Source organism: Syzygium oleosum, unplaced genomic scaffold (assembly GCF_021117445.2).
Source record: "Syzygium oleosum isolate NSW1041296 unplaced genomic scaffold, Sole_v2.1 Sole_v2.53, whole genome shotgun sequence".
Lineage (NCBI taxonomy): Eukaryota > Viridiplantae > Streptophyta > Magnoliopsida > Myrtales > Myrtaceae > Syzygium > Syzygium oleosum.
This window is the reverse complement of record NW_026607537.1, coordinates 622,121-636,617: the sequence shown is the minus strand read 5'-3', so window position 1 is coordinate 636,617 and position 14,497 is coordinate 622,121. Positions and strand designations below refer to the sequence as shown.

Genomic DNA, 14,497 nt, shown 5'->3' with positions numbered 1-14,497 from the left:
CATCTCCTTAAAGACAGGAGCGCCCATGGAATCCCATGCCGCGACGGTCCTCACTCCGTTTGCTTTCTCTAAGCTCCAAGAGCAACTTGTCTTGCGGCCCACTATGCATCCTTCCAAATGGAAGACGGCTTTCTCATGAGGCACCACACAAACCTCGAGGGAAGGCGGAGGGTTTATTGGATCCCACAGGAGGGCATCATAAGTTGCAGCTGCCATCTATTCGAGTTTTCTGGAATTCTGCGCCGGCATGCGCTTCGAGTCCTCTACACTGGGAATTGTTTCCAAATACCCGATAAGTATCTCCCCCTCCGATGGCGGAAGATCAGTACATCTTCGTCGAAGCTCCTTCATAATGCTCCGAGCGATCACGCGGAAAGAATACAGTTACTCCAAAGCATGGTATCGAATCTCATATCGGAGTCAGCCAAGTCCAAGGAGAGGCTAGACATCGCAACCGAGCAGGTCTCCATCCTCTTATCGCGTATCAGGGAGCAGCCGGTGTCTTCGCCGGTCGTAAGAGACGCTTCTTCCATTCATAGGAACTTTTGACGAGGGTATTTTGATTATCCGATTGTAGGCATATCTTCCATGCCGTTCCTAGGCTGGGTGAATGCATAATGCCGAGCGGATTGTGGACGTCGGAGCTAAATTTGAGGATCGAACATATTGAAGTGAAATTTTGTAGGCTGATGACTGAGCATAGAAGATGTGCTTCTATCTCTCGGATAGCACCAAGAATCCTGCATTTACCAGGGAAGAGTTCGCGAGAATAGTGATGTAGAATGAAATGCTTCTTTAGATTTTAATCGAAAGGGCCATAATTTCCTTGATCATACTTTTGATTGGTAATGATATGCTTAACCATCACTTAAATGGGACATTAACATATCGTGTGATATTTAAGAGAAGCTACATTTGATTCAACATTGCATAAGGAGAGGTGGTGTTTACGATACTAAAGAAGGTCGATATGGCCAAATTATTAGAGTATTATCATTATATTTATCACGCCATACAACAATAAATGGCCATTTAAAGGATTGCACCTTCAAAGAAATTAAAGGGGAGCCTGGCATTGGACAAGTAGAAAAGAGTTACAAAGAAAGGCTAGGTGAAGTTATAAATAGACTGTACTCTTTGTTTGACGGGTCCGTCTTGCCGTAAAAAATGTAGACCATGTTTATTCGCGGTCGATGGATATCAAAATTATAGTGTTCTGTATAGAGTAAGGTTACGGGATGCATGCATTGTATATTTTACTTAGCAATCCCATTAGACTTCACTCCGTTAAAGAATCAATTTTTAATAAGAAAAACATTAAGTAATATAAACTATGAAAGTTCTTTGAGGAGAAAAAATATAGAGAGAGATTGACACCATGATTAGGTAGATATGTAGAGATAATATAATTAGATAATGAAAAAAGTGGGAAAAATAAAAATAAGATGACCACAGACTCTAATAGTGGTTAGAAATTTTTTCATTATTTGCCTTTTCGGGAAGGAATACTTACCAGCGATTGATAATTTTATACAAGATTATTTAACTTTTAACCTATCTAATAACTTCTTAATGGAGTCAATATGCTAATAGTGATTTCACACCAAATTATCAACGTGTACCGGTGAAATTGAGATTCTACATGCTAATAGTAATTTGTCAACAATATATCCACGTAAGGAAGCAACTATTCGTATGTCCTTAATTAGCAATATTTACATTATATTTACTTTATTAATGTGAAGTTACTTAAATATATCTTTCTTTAGTAGATTTGATCGACGAGCAAGTCTAAACAGGGTTAACATACCATGAAAGCATCTATTCGAATTACCCATTATTATGAAGATATTTTACTTTTTGCCAACATAAATCTAAGGAGGCCTTAACGACCAAACTCGAGCTCAGGAAGAAAACTGTTCGCTCAAATTTTACTTATTCATGCCCCGAGCCTTGCAGGCTTGATGGGCCGAGCGACGCGTTAGGTCGGACGATCTTAGTACTAACCTTTACATATAACTAAAATAAAATTTTCCCAATTTTCAAAATGGTTCTTGGATTTTCTTGAAATGTGGAGTGACTTCCTCTCCTTCTTTTCTTCTTTTTCGTATGGTTTGCTGTAATCGTTAGTGCTAACTGCCTCCATCTTCTTCACTTTCAAGAGACCAAAACAGAAGCGCCTTCTCGTTTTCGAACTCGTGACATGTTCTTGTCCACCTGCAGACCAGAACTCAAACCCCTCCTCCGTTTCCCTCCCCTCCTCAACCACGTCCACAGCGCATCCCTGTCTCTCCCGCCACGCCCTTCCCTCGCCCAAATCAAGCAGGCCCACGCCCGCATCATCGTCCTCTCCGGCCACCCCGCCGCCGCCGCCGTCGGGACCAAGAACCGCCTCCTGGGCGACCTCCTCCTCCGCCTCTCCCTCGCCCCGCCGCCGACCCCTCTTCGCTATCCTCTCGCCCTCTACCGCAGCATCGACCCCCCGTCGGTCTTCGCCTCGAATAACGTGATCCGTTGCCTCGCCCGGAGCGATCTCCCTCTCGGGTCGGTCTCCGTCTACGCGTCGATGCGGCGGCGGCGGGTGAGACCCAACGAGCATACCTTCACTTTCGTGCTGCAGGCTTGCGGGAAGGGCGTGGGCTTGTTCGAAGGGAGGCAGGTCCACGGTCATGCCGTGAAGCTCTGTTTTTGCGGGGATCTGTACGTGAGGAACGCTTTGGTTCACCTGTATTGCGCTTGCTCTGAAATGGGCGCTGCGGGGAGGTTGTTCGACGAGCTCCCTGGTTGCAGAGACGTCGTCACGTGGAATTCGATGGTGGCGGGATACGCGAGAGATGCGCAGATTGACGTTGCTAAGCAACTTTTTGATGAAATGCCCAAGAGAGATGTTGTTTCTTGGACTGCTTTGATATCTGGCTACGTTCAAAATGGTGAGCTGGAAAGGGGATTAGAGTGTTTTATGGAGATGAGAGAGTGCGGTCTGATGCCTAATGAGGCCATCTTGGTCTCAGTGCTCTCGGCTTCAGCTCAACTGGGCTTGCTTGAGCACGGTCGGTTCGTACATTCAGTCGTAAGCTCGTTAAATCTCCCAGTTACAGTCTCTCTTGGGACCGCTCTGGTCGATATGTATGCAAAATGCGGAAGCATCGAACTGTCTAGACTCGTGTTCGATGAAATGCCACGAAAAAACATTTGGTCGTGGAATGCCATGATTTGTGGATTGGCCTCCCATGGCCTTGGAAAGGAAGCTCTCGCGCTCTTCGAAGGATTCTTATCTGTAGGTCTCCAACCAGCGAGTGTGACTTTTGTGGGGGTCTTAAACGCTTGTAGTCGATCAGGTCTGGTTAGGGAAGGTAGGCAATATTACAAGTTGATGACAGAGAAATATGGAATCGAACCTGAGATGGAACATTATGGATGCATGGTCGATCTCCTAAGTCGTGCAGGTCACATTTATGAAGCTGTGGATTTGATTGAAAACATGAAAGTTTCAGCAGATCCAGTCTTATGGGCGACATTGCTCGGCACCTGTAAAGTCCATGGCTTAGTAGAACTAGGTGAAAAGATAGGGAGCAAACTTGTAAACTTGGATCCCACCCATGAGGGGCATTATGTGCAACTATCAAACATATATGCTAAGGCAAGCAAATGGGCAGATGTAATTAGAGTCCGAAGACTAATGGCTGAGCGAAATGCCAATAAAGTTGCTGGTTGGAGCTTGATTGAAGCGCAGGGGAGAGTACATAGATTTGTTGCTGGGGATAGACAGCACGAACTTGCATCAGAGATTTACAGGATGCTTGAAATTATCGAAGCACGAATCACAGAAGCTGGGTATTCACCTGACGTTTCATCAGTTTTGCATGACATTGGAGTGGAAGAGAAGGAAAATGCAATCAAGGTGCATAGCGAGAGGTTGGCAATTGCTTTTGGATTGTTAGTTGCAAAAGATGGTGATTGCATTCGGATCGTGAAGAACTTGAGGGTTTGTGCGGATTGTCATGAGGTGACCAAGGTGATCTCGCAGGTCTTTGGGAGGCAAATAGTAGTGAGAGATGGCAGTAGATTCCACCATTTTAAAGACGGAACATGTTCTTGCCTAGATTATTGGTAGAATATTGATTTCTCCTCTTGCTTCTGTGGAGACCATATTCTTCCACCAAGTTCGTGATTTGAGCGTACATATTGAAGGGATATGGCCTACGCGCTACAACAACTTAAAAGCCTCGTGGGTTCCCAAGTGATGGAGCAAATTCGTGGGGGTCCTGCACCAGCTCAGTTGAAAGCGTGCAGCCTAGTTCCACTAGAAAAGAATGAAGTAGAGGGTGTCCAAGAAGTTGTAAGCGTGGATCATAACGAGTGGTAATCTGTCATTAGTATCCTTATGCTTCTAGCCATACTAAAAGTGGGTTGATGGAAGAGAATATGCGAGTGTCAGGCAATTTTGGGGGTCTAATATAAGTTTGGCCAAATAGTTTACAGCAATTCCTACATGGTCATCAAACCTCCAATGAAGTTGGAAACTTACACTTGAACCTTCAGTTTGAGCTTTTTTATATTTTGGAAGAAGAAACATCAAATTTACCTTTTGGTCTTCAAGCCCATGGCTGCACAATATTTTACCAACTTGACATTTATGTTGTTAAACACATGTTTCTTCCGCCATCTGAATCGGACAAGCACATCGGGGTTTTTCACCATTCCCGGGCCACAAGAAGAAGGCCATTCCTTCACCCCGTGCCAACTAGTAATTAATCGAAATATTTTGAGCAGGCACTACAATGTGCCTAAAGCAGTGTCTAAACTAGACAGAAGAAATAATCCTTTTCTCAATCCCCAAACTCAGATGATTTATAGAGATAAGTCCAGAGGATTGCAATTGTCAATTTGCCGAAACAAGATGAACTTTTACATCCGAGAGAGAATGACATTAAGAAGAAAAAAGCTCACTAACGTTGTAGATGCACTTTCTGGTACATACTTTGGCACTGAGAATTGAAAGAATCTGGATTCTTGTACAAGGGTTGGACAAGCATTAAACCAGATGATACAGCCATCAGTCATTACTCATGAACTTCCAACTAAAACCAAAGAAGCTCGCTACCATCAAGCATATGCAGCCCCTCTTGAGCAACTCATCTCATGATCCTTCTCTTCTGGTTGGTGGAAGCACTAACAGATAAATCCTAGGTACATGCAACTGAATGACTTTGCTGCTTTGTTAGTATGTTCATGAATCATGAATATCGGCACAAACGAGTGACTACCATCAGGAATGGAGGAGAATTGACAATTGAAGAACCTGGCAATATCTTGGACGACTGAAAGCGTATATCCATGAGTCAGCGCCCGACTCCACCAGCTGAGGAGCATCCCTTCCAATGCTTAATGTTAATGAGCTTGTCAGGTCCTACACGAATGTTGCGCTTGTATGTGGTGATGGCTAGATCTACTTAATCGAAAGCCCACCCAATGGACGAGCCATGATTGCACCTCTGGTACCATATGCACCAACATAGAGCCTGTGATTGCGCCACTGGTGCTATATGCACCAACGAGCGCTTCAACAACATCAATTGTCAGGTAATGACAATCTGTTGCAATTATCACCTGGAACGGTTCAGTTTTGTAGATCATGACAGAAGCCACTACAATGTGCCTGAAAAAGGAAACAGGAATCTCATTCAATGTCTGCGAGACCAGATATAATCCAAAATTTTTGGCCGAAACCGCCTGAACTCGGAAGACCTACTAGGGAGGGTCCTAATACATGTGCAGACGATATAGTCTCTTCACTGAACTGACACAGCTAAAACTCCATCACGATCGAACTGAGGTTGAGCAAAGGCACCAACGTGCTCTGATCAAACTTCCGAGCAAAGAGGTAACAAAGAGATGTCTTTCCTGAATTGTACGAGCAGTGCGTAGCATTATTTCTAATAGAACGAATAAAATCCTCCGTTATGTTAGATTCCCTAAAAGTAGCAGGGTGCGGACCACCCAGTGACCAATCGACCCAAGTGACGCTCCTGTTCGAGTTTTTCGATCCATGGAACATGTTGAGATAAGTTGGGATGTAATGCTCATCCGGGTAACAAGCAGGCTTGCAGTACTTCTTGAGGAGGGAGTAATACTTGGTGTCGGACACTATATAAGCTGCCAAGTTGCGATTCATCTCAAACCACTGAGACCCTTTCCTCCACTGGTGGAGCCTAATGTAAGGAAGCATATTGCGGCTGTAACGACCACGTCCATAACGAGATGGATCATCATACGACTCCACGAAGCTGTGGTCTGAACCAGTGAGATACTTATACACCGTGGGAAAGTTGTAGACCGGAATGCAGCTCTCAGAAAGCAGAACAAACCGCTCATTAGAGAAGTCGAGCAGGGCATTTGCTAGAAGTCGCCTCTCAGCATCAACGAGTTGTACCGTTCCCCATGCAACTTTCTGGAAAAAGGATCGATGATAAAGAGGTCAGCAAATAAATTACTTAAGACCATCGCTCGAAACCGCAAGTTCCTTCATGTGGTCATGTTTATCTTTGCTTGTAAAGAATCACCAATCAAAATTTGAGATCAATAAAAGATCATAAAAGCGTGAAAATCTGTTGTGCAGTTACCTGACTTGGGATCTGCCGTCCATAGAATGGAGAAGTGCTCGACACATTGAGCTTGTACCCGGGAAGCACATGCACATAGATTGTATAGAGATGGCTCTCTTGGCCATCGAAGAATTTCTCCCACAGTGGCAGCATCGGCAACGGCCCCCTAGTCAGAAACATGAAAGCCACCTTAGGCACTCTAGCAAAAGGGTAGTCCCGCTTTCTCGGGACCATTGATGCTCTCCACAAGAGCTCGATGTCTGACATGCCATGAGTCGAGTTCCTAGGATACAAGAAAGTTTCCATGCTTAAACAATCCACCTTCTCGCATGGGGTACAATTCTTCTCAGGACTGGCCATCGAAGCTGAGACATGGTTAGTAGAGAAAAACAGTTCTGTCTGAGAAGCAAAATAGTTATTCATGTGAGAGCTTGTCGTGAGGCCAATTATAATGCCGGCGACAAAGATGACCAGAGAAGATAGGATCTGCACGAGTTTTAGCAACCCGGCGTGCTTTTCGGAATCTTCTTTCTCTCCCCTGCTTCTAGCCATAATCTCTCTATTCATTCCAGATTCCAACAAACACCAAGATGATTTATTTCACCCAAATCAATGAAGGGCTTGTTCAATCTGACATCAAGAACCTCAATTGCCTAATGAAGTGACCCGATTCATGCCAACACTCAAAGAATCTGATTTGCATTGCCCACTATGCCAAACTAAGGCTCTTATTCCATGACTGCGAATTCAAGATTATCGCATATATCAAGCGCCGATCTTCACATACATTGGCTCAAGGATCCAATTGGTCATGCAAGAGCCATTATCAAAACACACTCTTCACTTATGAGATGATCAAACGGTGATCTTCAAAAGGAAAATGAAGGGATGTATTGAGACAAGACCTCCATTCCTCTATTCAAGATGCACTCCACTCGAGAACCTTAAAAGAACCCTGCGTGATTGCCGTGACCAGTTACTGCGGAAGGAGGGGATCGAAAAACTCTGGGCGCGACCCTGGCCATGGCGTCCAAGTCGAAGAAGACGGTAGAGATCTCGAGGCTCGTCGATGGCACAGTTCCTGAAGAGGGTATCTTCCACAAGGCAAGAGGAGAGCAAAGATAACGAATTGAACGCAAGACGATGAGAGTCACGTCGCCGCCGCGTTTACACTCATGAATCCACACGAGAGAGAGAGGACGACAGGTTCGAACGTGCTTTGGAGTGCAATAAATCTATTGCGGCGTTCATGTACGAGGCGAGATGACGATGAATCGAATGCAAGATCATGAGAGTCACGTCGTCGCGTTTTACACTCGGGAATGCATGAGAGAGAGAGAGAGAGAGAGAGAAGTTGGTGGGTCAAGATTTGAACGTGGACAGTGAATATTCGCAGCCCAACAAATCTCCTGCGATTTTCATGCGATTTGGCCTCCCTCTCCCTCTCTCTCTCTCTCTCGTTCCGCTTGAATTACCATTTGATTGAGTTCAATGCATCTAAGTTGTATTTCCAGCATGTTTTGTTTATTAATCCACTTCCCAAGAAAAAAAGTATATTCAGATTTGTGAAAAGAAATATGCGAAAATTACCCGAGAAATGAAACCGGTAACAACATGGGGAACCGGCCTCGAACGGGTCGGTATTTAGTTTGTTAAAAGAAAGATTGATATATTGGAGATGAGAAGCCTCGAAAATCCGTCGATACCTTATCTACCATGCCACATATTAATTCACGAGTTAGACTCTAGAATTTGACCGGTTTAGTTCCAAACTTGTTCTCAAGGAAACTGCATCGATTATCGGTTCCAAAAATCGGGGATCGATTTGATAGGATAGATTCCAGGTTTTTAATTCGGAACCAATCACCCCTAAGTGTTTGGGGCTCTCATGGAGTGATTATTGAGAGAAGTTCATGCACTAATTGCGCATCCAAAAAATTGCAATGAATAAAGGAATTCAATTAACTTGGAAAATACGAATAAAGACAAAGTTATGAGTTTTAATTTTAGTAATACAGCCTTTATGTTTTTTTATCTACAATTCAAATATTTTAAGTTTAACCTTTAATAAGTTGATAAAAATATCTTTAAGTGATACTTAAATGATGTTGATTTTTTTAAGAATTGCAGTAGTGAATTTACGAGAATCCATCTAATTTAAAAACTTATGCCCATATTTAAGTCTATTATCTATGATTCGAAACTATAACTTATGTTATTTGATTAAATCTTTTTTTTTTTTGTCTGTCCTATCTCTAACTCAACTGTCACTCTCTGACTTTTACTATGCTTCTTGCAGAGTGCGAAAGTCGAATCCCACACCTATGATATTAGCATCCTCATCCTTTTAATCCCTTTATTAGCAGAGTCGCATGTCTATTGGCAATTTGAAAAAATTCACTTTTGCTTAGAAAAAGTATATATCGGTCATTTGAAACAATTAATAGCGTATTTCTTTACATCTATCTCACTTAATTAAAAGATTCACTTTTGCTTAGAATCGAACGTGGCCTACTTTGTTTACATCCATCTCACTTAATTAGTATCTTATAATCAAATTATTTATAAAAAAAGTTTAAATAGAAAAATTTATGACATTAAATCTCACTCTAAATAGACATGTTCATAGATACATGAGTACTAACTAAAACATAATTACATAATTGATTTTCTCTGATTAATTTGATTTAATCCAATAGAAAATTATTATGAAGATATGAGATGGAATAAATAACTCGCTTTACTTTAATTTTACAAAAATATGAAAAATTATTTCATACTTGCAATAAAATATTTGACCAAAAAAAAGATTACATTGCAATTTATTAAAAAAAAACAGAACATTTGTATTTTACCTATTTTTATTTTTTCACTTTTTAAAGAGACATATTTCGATACAGTCTCTTTAACTGAAAAATCATCCGTATTTATAATTTGTGTCCCCTGAAACTTTAACGTTCTGGCTTATTTTCTGCCATGCATTAATCTCGGGCCTTCATAAAGTATACTCTTCTACAAAACTATTTATATGAAATCTCGTCTTTTTTTCTTATCTCACATCTCACAGTACCGAATTACTAATGATTCGAAAATATGTATATAAACATGCCCATGCAAAGTGCGGGTTAAGTAACTAATTATGATGGCGTCGAGGCCATTAAAGAAAACCATATCGTCCCTTTTGGTGTTGTATAATTTTCACCCTGTATATTACTATGAGATGCTTTGTCTAGAACTCTATTAATGTTATGTTAGGGAGAAATGGAGGAAGGAAAATTTGCATATAAACAATTTTGAAAATTTTTATATTTTTACAAGAAGGAAGAGGGAGAAATTTTTTTAAAAAAAGACGCATTTTCTACTCATTTTGTTTTTACACATTGCTTACAAACATAAAATAATGGGCCTAATTCCCGGAAAAAACACAAACTTTACCTTATGTGACAATTCCGGACCGAACTTTTTTTATCTCATAAAAAATCACAAACTTTTACTTAAATCCAAAATCTGGTTCGAATAATTTGAAAAATTTACATCACGGGGGTTAGATTTGGGACTCGAGTAAAAGTTAGTGCTTTTTATTGAGACAAAAAAAAAAGAATTGTCACTCAAAGTAAAATTGATGTTTTTTTTTTGGAATTAGCCCTAAAATAATGAAAGGGGAGAAATGAAAAATAAGAGAATTTTTTTTTATTTTTTCCTTCCTTTTCGTTAAAATAACAAATGTAAAATTCTTTCTGTCCTAGTTTTGTCCGTCCCCTTCTTCCCCTTCTTTCCTAAACCGTGTGTGACCATCGAAGCCCCCTTTCTAAAAGAGGAAAAAACTCATCTTTTGAAAGTAGAATCATGGTTCGACCAAAAAAAAAAAAAGTAGAATCATGGCAAAATAACATAAACAGTCCTTGAACGTTGAATCAATATACAATTTGATTCATGAACTTTTAATTTATTCAATGTAATCCCTGAACTTCAACCTAATGTACAATGTAGTAACTAAACTTTTGATATGTTTAATGTCATCCCTGAAATTTTGGTACATATTCAATTCAGTCCCTGAACTATATGAAAATATTCAATGCAATCATTTCCATTAATTCAAGTTCAGGGACTATATTGAATATTTTCATATAGTTCAGGAACTGAATTGAACATGTACCAAAAGTTCAAAGATGATATTGAACAAATTAAAAGTTCAGGGACCACATTGAATATTAACTTAAAGTTCAGGGATTACATTGAATAAATTAAAAGTTTAGAGACCACATTACATATTGAGTCAAAGTTTATGGACTGCTTGTGTCGTTATCCCTAGAATCATTTTCACCAGAGAAAAGAGAAATGAACGGAAAATACGGGGGCTCATCCGCAAAAGAGGGAAACGCAATTAAGGGAAAGTGCGCGGCCACTCGCGCCAATTATTCGAAACCACGGGGACGGAATAGCAAAACCTCCACAATCTTTTAATTTCCTCAGATCGCAAGCGCGTCTGTCCGTCTCAGGGAGAGAGATAGAGAGAGAGAGGAGGAGGGTTGCATTTCGCATTTCTGTTCCTCGCCTGCCTTTGAGTTTGAAATTTCTGGTCTCCGAATCCGTTTCGTCAACGTCAGCGGTCTCCGATTCTCTCTCCCGATCTCCGATCTCTCGCGCGCGCGCGCGGCGGCGAGCTCCCTCGAATCCGCCCGGCGCCTCGCCGGAACCCTACGGCCGGCGCTCCCGCAGATCTCCGCGTCAGATTCGGATCGATCGGTCGGTCGGTCGGTCGGTGGGCTCTGGTCCGTTCATGATCTGATCGCCTCCCCCGGTGAAGGAATCGCGGTCGATCCTGCTTCGCTCGCGCGCGTGCTTCCCCGATCGGAGTCGAACATGGAGGCGATCGATGAGTTGGTCCAGCTCTCGGACTCGATGCGGCAGGCGTCGGCGCTTCTCGCCGATGAGGACGTCGACGAGAGCTCCTCGTCGTCTAAGCGCAGCGCCTCTTTTCTCAACGTCATCGCTCTTGGCAACATCGTAAGTCCATGGTCACTCGAGCATGGAAATGTGTAATGCGCCTGTTGTTTTGGATATTGATATCTGGATCTCTGCGATCGTCTGTGGATGCGTTAGATGAAGTGTCGGTTTGGTTTTTCCTGCTCATTTTTTTCCCCTTTCCGGAGAGACGTGAGATGTGGACTGTGTTTTCAGTTCCTGAGGAATGGGATTGTGGGAAGCTTCTGAGATTGGTAAAAGCGCTCTAGCTGATTAGGCTTCGGAGACACTGATCTGAGCTGAACTTTTGTTCATTCTGCTAAAATATGGTGGAGTGAGTGGGTATTGGCACTTTTTTGGTTGGCAATGCTAGGACTGCTAGTTCATTCTTGCTGTACGAGGAAGATGTACTTCCTGTGTTCTTTCTTAAGGAATTAATGCTGGAAGCAAGCTATTGGTTAGAGAGACAAAAAAATTGTGGATCCTGATCAATTAGCAGCAATTTTGTTCATCAGCTCCTTTTGTTTTACTATAATGATTATACTATGTCCCTACGGTTCTAGTCATGTGAACCTCTTCATAGAATTGGAAGATGATTCTTTTAGACATTAGGAGTTCTCGTGTAATATTTGCTACGCACAAGTTCAAGAGGCTCTAGGTTTGTAAATTATGGGGGTGGATTTTGAAAGACATGCACAATTGGATTTGAAATTTTGAACAGATCCTTTTCGCTGTAGGACTGAAGAATCAGTAAATGGTTGCATTACAGTTAATTGATTACTAGTTTATGGGTATTGTTGGCCGTCTCCACCTCGTACGGTGGATTTTGATTGGTAAAGAATTGATCAGGTTTTCCAGTTTCGACTAGACTTATCCATAGAATTTGCTTTTATATCATTCTCTAGATGCTGACACATTGTTCATATTCATATGCTTGTTTCCTTCTTTTAGGAGGCTAGTCAATAAGACTACTTGAAATCTAACTCCACGGTTAAAAGATGTCAAGCCGGGTGGAAATAAATGGATAGGACTAATGTCAAATCGAGTTTTTAAATATCACCCCAGATCCAGAGAGTTATGGACACTTTTGTTATAGGATGTACCTGCCTACATAGAATGGATACTTAGTTTAAGATATCTGGTAAACGTATGGCTTTTGTTTTCATGTTTTTTTAATTTATATGTATTCTTATGCAACTTCCTTCTCATTAAACCTGATCAGGGTGCTGGAAAATCTGCTGTCTTAAATAGTCTCATTGGCCACGCTGTCCTGGTGAGTGGTTGTCTGTTTAATCTTTTGCCTCGTGTGGGTGCTTTGCGTTTGCTTTATGATTTGCTTCCCAAATCTTGCTAATGTGTAATCATTTTTGGACAGCCAACTGGTGAGGGAGGAGCTACTCGGGCTCCAATATGCATTGACTTGAATAGGGACGATTCTTTAAGCAGCAAGTCGATTGTTTTGCAAATTGACAACAAATCTCAACAAGTTTCTGCAAGTAAGGTCCTTACTGGGAAGCGCTATTCAATTACCCTAGCATAGATGCTTGTTAGTAATGGTATTAATGCATAAAACTATAGTTTCTTGTATATGTGACTGCTTGTCATATTTGAATTTTCTCACGTTCCTTGTGTTTGGGACATCATAGGTGCTCTTCGCCACTCCCTACAAGATAGACTAAGCAAGGGTGCATCAGGAAGAGGTCGGGATGAAATATACTTGAAACTCCGTACTAGCACAGGTAATTTGTTGCTTGAAGTTGCTTCTGCGTGATGGTTAAATTGATTTCATGTTGCTTAATCGATGAAGAAAATCATAAGCAGATTGGCACATATTTTCCTATATTTGGATGGGTTTATTCTGTTTTAAAACACTTGTCGGATTTTAATAGCTAGGTTTTGCACATCCTATACCCCCACTCATTGATTTGTAATCACATAGAATGTGTATCTGGGAGTTGACATGTGCATCAACTTCAGACACCACCAAGGTGGCTGACTTGCCAAGTTTAAACTCAATGGTTCAGCTTCACGGTGAAATGTCGGCATTAAGGTCAATTTTATTCTCTTCGATATATGGTTAGGTACAGGGGCCGATCTGAAAGCCTATCTTTTTCTTTTTATTATCTGGTAGTTTTATTGGGGACTTATCTCAAAATTGTAAGAACAAACAATGGAATCTTGTGAACCACCCGCCTGGGTGGCGCTGCTGGAAAGGGCACTCTTCCTCTCGCAAAAGGTTGGGTGTTCGAATCCCGGGCGCCGCAGGGTGACTTAACCGGTGCACGTGTGTGGTGGCTGGCACGTGTCACCCCCAGGGTTTACCTCCCGGCTGTCGGCCGTGCGGGGGTTCCCTGGGTTACCAAAAAAAAAAAAAAAAAAAAAACAATGGAATCTTTTGACTGGCCTGGCAATTATCACTAGATTGGATTTTTCATGATGCCATGACGATTTGTATCCCTAACAGTTCTTTCCCTTCTTTTCTTGTTATTTTCAGCTCCACCGTTAAAGCTCATTGATTTACCTGGATTGGATCAAAGAGTCATGGATGATTCAGTGGTGAGGAATGAAAACTTTTCTCCAACATGGCTTAATTTATAAGTTACTTGTGTGCTGCTCCATGCTTTTAACCATTGTTGCATCATGTGCTTCTCAGTTGATTGTGTAGGTGCATATGTCTTTTTTGAAGGAAAGCTTACTCTTTGGCTGTTTATCTTGACTCCTTGCTTTCTAATTCCACTTTTCTTGCTTTTCCAGATCAGCGAGTATGTTCAGCATAACGATGCTATTTTACTGGTTGTAATACCTGCTACTCAGGCACTGGAAATTTCATCATCGCGAGCCCTCAAAGCTGCAAAAGAATATGATGCAGAAAGTGGGTTATTCCAAAGTTTTACCTATTAGGATTAACTTTTTGCAGTGGATAGTTA

General features: G+C 41.6%; 3 protein-coding genes across 4 annotated transcripts in view; 2 read left to right on the top strand and 1 right to left on the bottom strand.

The window, feature by feature from the left end:
• The first annotated feature begins 2,203 nt into the window (after nucleotides 1–2,203).
• On the top strand, nucleotides 2,204–4,366 carry LOC130136867 (pentatricopeptide repeat-containing protein At3g62890-like). Its single transcript, XM_056307417.1, has 2 exons — nucleotides 2,204–4,038; nucleotides 4,192–4,366. The coding sequence occupies exons 1-2, from the start codon at nucleotides 2,204–2,206 to the stop codon at nucleotides 4,364–4,366; spliced, it is 2,010 nt and encodes a 669-aa protein (XP_056163392.1).
• A 1,290-nt stretch (nucleotides 4,367–5,656) lies between these two features.
• LOC115691191 (glycosyltransferase BC10) lies at nucleotides 5,657–7,157 on the bottom strand. The gene is made up of 2 exons (XM_030617767.2): nucleotides 6,624–7,157; nucleotides 5,657–6,451 (listed from the first exon to the last, which is right to left on the bottom strand). Exons 1-2 carry the CDS (start codon nucleotides 7,155–7,157, stop codon nucleotides 5,810–5,812), a joined length of 1,176 nt encoding a protein of 391 aa, XP_030473627.2. The 3' UTR covers nucleotides 5,657–5,809.
• Nucleotides 7,158–11,097: 3,940 nt separating this feature from the next.
• Nucleotides 11,098–14,497, top strand: part of LOC115691185 (dynamin-2A-like) — a 27,468-nt gene continuing 24,068 nt past the window's right edge. The window contains exons 1-6 of one of the 2 annotated variants that reach the window (XM_056307430.1): nucleotides 11,098–11,612; nucleotides 12,793–12,843; nucleotides 12,946–13,066; nucleotides 13,217–13,309; nucleotides 14,065–14,126; nucleotides 14,325–14,442. In XM_056307430.1, the coding sequence (XP_056163405.1) occupies nucleotides 11,469–11,612; nucleotides 12,793–12,843; nucleotides 12,946–13,066; nucleotides 13,217–13,309; nucleotides 14,065–14,126; nucleotides 14,325–14,442 (589 nt within the window). In that variant the 5' untranslated portion in view covers nucleotides 11,098–11,468. The remainder of the gene's footprint in view (nucleotides 11,613–12,792; nucleotides 12,844–12,945; nucleotides 13,067–13,216; nucleotides 13,310–14,064; nucleotides 14,127–14,324; nucleotides 14,443–14,497) is intronic. The other variant, XM_030617761.2, reaches the window with a different exon arrangement.